The sequence below is a fragment of the Lipotes vexillifer genome, unplaced genomic scaffold (assembly GCF_000442215.2).
Source record: "Lipotes vexillifer unplaced genomic scaffold, Lipotes_vexillifer_v1.1 scaffold839, whole genome shotgun sequence".
Classification (NCBI taxonomy): domain Eukaryota; kingdom Metazoa; phylum Chordata; class Mammalia; order Artiodactyla; family Lipotidae; genus Lipotes; species Lipotes vexillifer.
In genome coordinates, this window is record NW_006795797.1 from 158,460 (window position 1) to 167,118 (window position 8,659).

At 38.2% G+C, this 8,659-nt stretch overlaps 1 protein-coding gene across 1 annotated transcript; it reads left to right on the top strand.

Annotated features, from left to right (window-relative positions):
• The first annotated feature begins 449 nt into the window (after positions 1–449).
• Positions 450–1,211, top strand: CYSTM1 (cysteine rich transmembrane module containing 1). The gene has a single exon (XM_007467907.1). It carries the CDS (start codon positions 536–538, stop codon positions 842–844), a length of 309 nt encoding a protein of 102 aa, XP_007467969.1. The 5' UTR covers positions 450–535; the 3' UTR covers positions 845–1,211.
• The last annotated feature ends 7,448 nt before the right edge of the window (positions 1,212–8,659 follow it).

Genomic DNA, 8,659 nt, shown 5'->3' on the forward strand with positions numbered 1-8,659 from the left:
AAACAATACACTACTAAATAACCAAGAGATCACTGAAGAAATCAAAGAGGAAATCAAAATATACCTAGAAACAAATGACAATGAAAACATGACAACCCAAAACCTATGGGATGCAGAAAAAGCAGTTCTAAGAGGGAAGTTTATAGAAATACAATCCTACCTCAAGAAACAAGAAACATCTAAAATAAACAACCTAACCTTGCACCTAAAGCAATTAGAGAAAGAAGAATATAAAAAACCCAAAGTTAGCAGAAGGAAAGCAATCATAAAGATCAGATGAGAAATAAATGAAAAAGAAATGAAGGAAACGATAGTAAAGATCAATAAAACTAAAAGCTGGTTCTTTGAGAAGATAAACAAAATAGATAAATCATTAGCCAGACTCATCAAGAAAAAAAGGGAGAAGACTCAAATCAGTAGAATTAGAAATGAAACAGGAGGGGACTTGTGCGGTCTCGTCTGATCCCAGTGGGTCCGGGCCGAACCAGGGCCTAGCAGGTTCGAAGAGAAGAGAGGTGTACTCAGCAGGTCCCTGATGAACCAAGGGAACCCTCCACCGTATCCAGGCCCCGGTCCGACGGCTCCATACCCACCTTATCCACAGCAACCGATGGGGCCTGAGGTCTACCCTCCAGGACCTATGGGGGGACCCTACCCACCTCCTCAGGGGTACCCCTACCAAGGATACCCACAGTATGGCTGGCAGGGCGGACCTCAGGAGCCTCCTAAAAGTACAGTGTATGTGGTGGAAGACCAGAGAAGGGATGACCTGGGCCCATCTACCTGCCTCACAGCCTGCTGGACTGCCCTCTGTTGCTGCTGTCTCTGGGATATGCTCACCTGACCACCCCGGCTCTCCTGTCCTGCCAGCTCTGCCGCCACCGCCAACAAGTGTGCCTGCCCCCATCTCTTCTGATTGCTGAAATCGATGACTAGCTCTGCACAGACACTTCTACCTTCAACGCAGTGGGATTCTAGATTAGCAGGGGTTGCTGCTGTTTAATTCAGTGACTTGATCTTTTTAATGTTCAGATCCATTTATTGGTCTCTCACAAATGTGCTAAATGACTTTCATTTTTTTGGCCAAAGCCTTAGTGACAAAATATATATTTATAATTTCAAAATTATACATTCAAGGTAGTGGCATGATATAACATACCACTGAATGATTTCTCTGCTAACACCCTGTATGTTTCAATAAATTTGTCTAAACTTAAAAAAAAAAAAAAAAGAAATGAAACAGGAGAAGTAACAACAGACACTGCAGAAATACAAAGGATCATGAGAGATTACTACAAGATTACTTGTTATAGGCCAATAAAATGGACAACCTGGAAGAAATGGACAAATTCTTAGAAAAGCACAGCCTTCCAAGACTGAACCAGGAAGAAATAGAAAATATAAACAGACCAATCACAAGCACTGAAATTGAGACTGTGATTAAAAATCTTCCACAAACATAAGCCCAGGACCAGATGGCTTCACAAGCAAATTCTATGAAACATTTAGAGAAGAGCTAACACCTATCCTTCTCAAACTCTTCCAAAATGTAGCAGAGGGAGGAACACTCCCAAATTCATTCTATGATGCCATCATCACCCTGATAACAAAACCAGACAAAGATGTCACAAAGAAAGAAAACTACAGGCCAGTATCACTGATGAGCACAGATACAAAAATCCTCAACAAAATACTAGCAAACAGAATCCAACAGCACATTAAAAGGATCATACACCATGATCAAGTGGGGTTTATTCCAGGAATGCAAGGATTCTTTAATATACACAAATCAATCAGTGTGATAAACCATATTAACAAATTGGAGGATAAAAACCATATGATCATCTCAATAGATGAAGAAAAAGCTTTTGACAAAATTCAAGACCCATATATAATAAAATCCCTCAACATAATAAAAGCCATATATGACAAACCTACCACCACCATTGTTCTCAATGGTGAAAAACTGAAACCATTTCCACTAAGATCAGGAACAAGACAAGGTTGCCCACTCTCACCACTATGATTCAACATAGTTGTGGAAGTTTTAGCCACAGCAATCAGAGAAGAAAAAGGAACAAAAGGAATCCAAATCAGAAAAGAAGTAAAACATGTCATGATACTATACACAGAGAATCCTAAAGATGCTACCAGAAAACTACTAGAGCTAATCAATGAATCTGGTAAAGTAGCAGGATACAAAATTAATGCACAGAAATCTCTGGCATTCCTATACACTAATGATGAAAAATCTGAAAGTGAAATTAAGGAAACACTCCCATTTATGTTTGCAACAAAAAGAATAAAATAGGAATAAACCTACCTAAGGAGACAAAAGACCTGTATGCAGAAAATTATAAGACACTGATGAAAGAAATTAAAGATGATACAAACTGAGTGGTATACAAGGTTCTTGGATTGGAAGAATCAACAGTGTGTAAATGACTCTACTACCCAAAGAAATCTATAGATTCAATGCAATCCCTATCAAACTACCAATGGCATGTTTCACAGAACTCGAACAAAAACTTTCACAATTTGTATGGAAACACAAAAGACCCCGAATAGCCAAAGCAATCTTGAGAAAGAAAAACAGAGCTGGAAGAATCAGGCTCCCTGACTTCAGACTACACTACAAAGCTACAGTAATCAAGACAGTATGGTACTGGCACAAAAACAGAAAGATAGATCAATGGAACAGGATAGAAAGCCCAGAGATAAACCCACGCACATATGGTCACCTTATCTTTGATAAAGGAGGCAAGAATATCCAATGGAGGTAAGACAGCCTCTTCAATAAGTGGTGCAGGGAAAACTGGACAGCTACATGTAAAAGAATGAAATTAGAACACTCACTAACACCATATACAAAAATAAACTCAAAATGGATTAAAGACCTAAATGTAAGGCCAGACACTATAAAACTCTTAGAGGAAAACATAGGCAGAACCCTCTATGACATAAATCACAACAAGATCCTTTTTGACCCACCTCCTAGAGAAATGGAAATTAAAAACAAAAATAAACAAATGGGACCTAATGAAATTTAAAAGCTTCTGCACAGCAAAGGAAACCATAAACAAGACAAAAAGACAACCCTCAGAATGGGAGAAAATATTTGCAAACAAAGCAAATGACAAAGGATTAATCTCCAAAATATACAAGCAGCTCATGCAGCTCAGTATCAAAAAAGTAAATGAAATCCAAAATGGGCAGTAGACCTAAACAGACATTTCTCCAAAGAAGATATATAGATTGCCAACAAACATATGAAAGGATGCTCAACATCACTAATCACTAGAGAAATGCAAATCAAAACTACAATGTGGTATCACTTCACACTGGTCAGAATGGCCATCACCAAAAGAGCTACAGACAATAAGTGCTGGAGAGGGTGTGGAGAAAAGGGAACCCTCTTGCACTGTTGGTGGGAATGTAAATTGATACAGCCACTATGGAGAACAGTATGGAGGTTCCTGAAAAAACTAAAAATAGAACTACTATACGACCTAGCAATCCCACTACTGGGCATATACCTTGAGAAAACCATAATTCAAAAAGAGTCATGTACCACAATGTTTATTGCAGCACTATTTACAATAGCCAGGACATGGAAGCAACCTAAGTGTCCATCAACAGATGAATAGATAAAGAAAATGTGGCACATATATACAATGGAATATTACTCAGCCATGAAAAGAAATGAAGTAGAGTTATTTGTAGTGAGGTGGATGGTCCTAGAGTCTGTCATACAGAGTGAAGTAAGTCAGAAAGCGAAAAGTAAATACCATATCCTAACACATATATATGGAATCTAAAAAAAGAAAAACATGTCCTGCTCTGAAGAACCTAAGGGCAGGACAGGAATAAAGATGCAGATGTAGAGAATGGACTTGAGGACATGGCGAGGGGGAAGGGTAAGGTGGGAAGAAGTGAGAGAGTGGTTGGACATATATATGCTACCAAATGTAAAACAGATGGCTAGTGGGAAGCAGCCGCATAGCACAGGGAGATCAGCTCAGTGCTTTGTGTCCACCTAGAGGGGAGGCATAGGGAAGGTGGTAAGGAGATGCAAGAGGGAGGAGAAATGGTGATATATGCATATGTATAGCTGATTCACTTTGTTATACATCAGAAACTAACACACCACTTTAAAGCAGTTATACTCCAATAAAGATGTTAAAAAAAAATAAGAGAAAGCAGAAATACTTTGATATTATCAAGTATAAATTATTCCTAACATGAGTTTTGAGGGAATTATTTTCTCGCTACTGGCAGTCTTCATTTGTGTTAATCCTTAAAATGGGTTAGTCTGGAAGCAGTGAAGATAGAAAGAAAAATCAATTTGTAGTGCATGACCATGAGTCATGACATTGTCTTTTTTTTTTTTTTTTTTTTTTTTTTTTATATTAACTCCTAATGAGTGAACTACTTTGTGGTATGAGGGAGGGATGTACTAACAACCTCAATGGATTACCTCAAGGAAGTCTTTTATTCTTCCTCAGCTTTTTCTTTACCTAGAAAGACAGGGAATTGGACTAAATAATCTGAATCTATTCTTCTAACCTACTTCTTCAGTATCAGCTGAATGACTGATAATCATTTTTTTCTTCATTTATTTGGCTGTGTTAGGTATTAGCTGTGGCATGCGGGATCTCTGTTGCGGCATGCAGGATCTTTCATTGTGGTGTGCGCGCTCTTTGTTGTGTGTGGGCTCCAGAGCATGCAGGCTCAGTAGTTGTGGCACATGAGCTTAGTTGCCCCATGGCATGTGGATCTTACTTCCCTGACCAGGGCTTGAACCCACGACTGCTGCATTGGAATGTGGATTCTTAACCACTGGACCACTAGGAAAGTCCCAATAATCTTAAATTACCAAATGTTTATATTAGAAGTAATGAAATGTGAGAGGCTCATAAAAAGCCCAGGAAAAAAGGATAATATATATTAAAATGATTGTCCAATTCTTTCCTTTCTATGAATTAATGTTTATTATTTATTCTTGGAAAAACAGAGAGAAAGGATGTTAATATCATTATTATTATCATCACTTTTTTAAAGAGTTTGACAATTCAGTATTTGTCATTATTATTTTTAAAAAATGCTGTTATGTAAATTTCATTAGCACAAATAAACCTTCAATTTCCTCAGGGAGCTCCCAGGTATAAATTAGACTTTTCCTATAGGATAGCTGGCTAATCATTTATTACATCCATTAAAATGAGTAAATTTTATTTTTGAGAGGGAGAAAGATGAAAATAATAATTAACATATCATTCTAATTTAAACAGTTATTAATTTCAGTCAACTGTATAAGCACATACTTTTGTGACACACAAACATGCCTATGTCTTGCATCCATACACTTAATGTTTCCGTTACAGGATTATGCACAGAGGCATCTCTACTGATAGAAAGGGACAGGAATAGATATTCCATAACTCCCAGTAGTTGCTTCTTCTCACAGATTTACCATTTCTTCCTCATTAGTCTTCCTCAGGGTTTTCCCTTCCAATGGCCACCTATATTTCACTCTTACTATCCACTAGAGTGTGTGCTTACTGCTAGCTTCCTCCCACCTCTCTTTAGGCTGCATGAATGCACCAAGAGGTAGCACATATCCAACTGTGATTGGCCATGGGACCACTGGCTCTATGTGTTCGGTTCGGCCATTTTGGATACCACAGAAAATGTGCAGATACACCTATGCAAGGAAACTCACGGACACACTATTTTTGCTTTGTTTACACATGGAACATATTGTTTTTGCTTCATTTATACAAAATATTTGGGTTGGGCCAAGGTGAGATTATCTCAGTCAGACAAGTGGAGTTAGGCAACTGTTTAAAAGTATTCTGTGTACTCTGGGCAGACTAATTCCCTAATTGCTAGAATCTTCAGGTTACTTCCTAACATTGTGAAATATTAAGGTTACTGAAACTGATGTCAGGGGTCTTAGGAGATCAGTTGGAAGGACTATAAGCCTGGTCCTGAAGTGTTTTTCAAAGATGCACAGACTAGTTTGATGGACTGAAAGACCTCCAAAGGAGACTGGGCTGAAAGAAAATATACAAGACTTCCTTGGACTGAAGTGAAGGGGGAAACGTGTGGTGGAGTGGGCCAGACAGATTATCAGGGCATAGCTAGTTAGAGGGAGCAGGGGAAGTTTCAAGTACATTACCGACTATACTTAACTTGCCCTTAGTACGTGGTCTCTAGGAACGGGAGCCCTTGCAATAGAGAACTGTGTCACAGAATTCAACAGCTATGCTCTCAAAATACTCTGAGAAAGAACTGGCCAAGAGATGCTCACTCCTAGGAAACTGGGTGAAGAGACTGAGGTTAGGAGTCTAGGAAAGGAGGCAGGGATGGGCAGAGGCTGTAGGCTTAGGCCCCACAGAAAATCTGACTGCCATTCTCCACCCTGAAAGGACCTGTAGAGTTATAGTTTTACAGTTACCCATTCCATCTGACTCTTGGTATTCTCTAGAACAGAAATAGTTGGGAGATATTGACATTGCTGATATAAGGAATAGGGGTCTAGAAACATTGACATTAAGAATGCTGTGACTTACATGTACCTACCAACTGGTAATCGTCAAGGAATATTGGTCATGCATATTCTATAACCAGCTTGGTCACAATATTAAAAGCTAAATTTTTGAAGATTTTATAACATTCCTAATACTTTTCTAAGTGTTTAACATGGATAATTTAATATAATACTCGAGATTAAATGCTCACACTACTGTGTAGTTGGGGTTGTTCACATTTTACAGGTAAAGAAACTGAAATACCAAGAGGTTCAGTAACTTACCCAAGGTCACAGAGCTGCTAAGGGTGGGTATGGGATGTAAACCTGGACATCCTAAATTCAAGGGTCATGCTTTATGCATAATACCATGCTTCTTTGACAATCAATTGATTACTGTTTCAACTGAGAGAGGAAATGAGAACTGTTTCTATAAGATCTCCATGTTTGTCTATACAGTTGTGTGTGTGTGTGTGTGTATATATATATATATATATATATATATATATATGCAGTCATTTTTTTTTACCAAATTCTTTTCCTCACTGCCTCTATTAGGTCTGCTTTTCCAATGTAAAATTAATGCCATGGACTGTTACATATTGTAAATGGCTCAAGCAACCAGCTCATTGGTGAAGAAAGTAAATAGGCCATTATCTCATAGGAGATAATTAAAGTTGTCCATATTTATAGAGTCCCCTATTTGCCCAGTGCCCATTGCTATCCCAAGACATCTAACAGATATCTTTAATTCACAAATTGCTGTCTTAATGCCTTCTAAAGGACCTCTCAGAGCCATGCAAGATAATTGCTTCTGTTTGAAGTAGTGTCCTTCTCTTCAAATAGCAGTTAGGAAGCAGTATATGCTAGACACCTTTATTACACAACACTCCTTAGTACACAGATTCCTTGACACACTTGCTCTGGTCACTGTTGCTATCACTGCAAAGTACAGAGTAGAGCCCAGGACTCCACACAGCCTGAGAAATGACAGAATCTCCAAACAAAGCTCTCTGTGACACCGTTTACCCAAAGTGCAAGGCCCTGTCAGTGAGGACACCCATCACCTCATGTCCCATCCACCACACATGTCTCTGGTGAGGCCAGTTGCAGCCATCTTCACTATTGTTGGGTAGCCAGTTTCCTCTGGACTCATAAAGATGAAAAAAAGAGAAACTTCTACTCTTCGCACCATATTTAAATCTTATTGACAAAAACAATTAAGGAATGCCTAAGTAGAATAGGTAAGGAAATAAAATCAAACCGTTCTACAGATATTTAATTCTACCTCTTCCATTTCTCTTGAGCTAGCACTAATGTCTATATCTTGTATGAATTTTTAATCAAGGTAAATTAGAGCTCTATCTGCCTGAAAAACTGCCTCTCACTCAATGAGCTTATAAGCTATGTCTTTAATGAGAATAGTGAACTCCCTTTTTACTTCTAAAGGGAAAAATCATATTGTCAGTTTGCAACTCAGAGTTGGTTTTGCTGTCGTCTGCTTCCAGATTCTTGACTGGCATTGATGTATTAGAGAGAGAAGTTACTGAAGCCTTGTTGCAGGCACTTCTGCATCCTTAGAATGTGAGCTGAATATATGAGTCAGGAAAAATCTCTCCAACACAAGCTAATAAAAAGTACAATTTAGTATTGTTTTACTTATGATCAGGCAAGGCAATAAGACTCTTGTATTACATTTCTCCAAACACTGCGTTAACTATTCCAAGTGTGTGTGTTTTAGGTAAAAGACTGTTTTTGTTTTTCTATTGAATTGAACAGCTCCCCGCAAGGGATCAAATAGATAGAGATTTATATTTACCCTAAGGGGGAAGCTTTAAGTACAATGATGTTACCATAATCAGTAGAATGCAAATTGTGTACTCCAGGAACCAGAAGGCACAACTGTAACTTCAGAGGTTTTCAAGTAAAACAATAGTGCTATTCATTTCCTAAGGTTTTCAGATAATATTATGGCAAATTTGGAGTGGCCTGTGATAGCGCCAGATCCAGAAAGATGTAAACTTGTGAATTAATAACAAAGATATTGGAATACTGCTTTGATTTTTAATATAAAGTGTTCTATCCTGGAGAGGGAGATATAGTTCAGTACTGCTCACAACAACACAT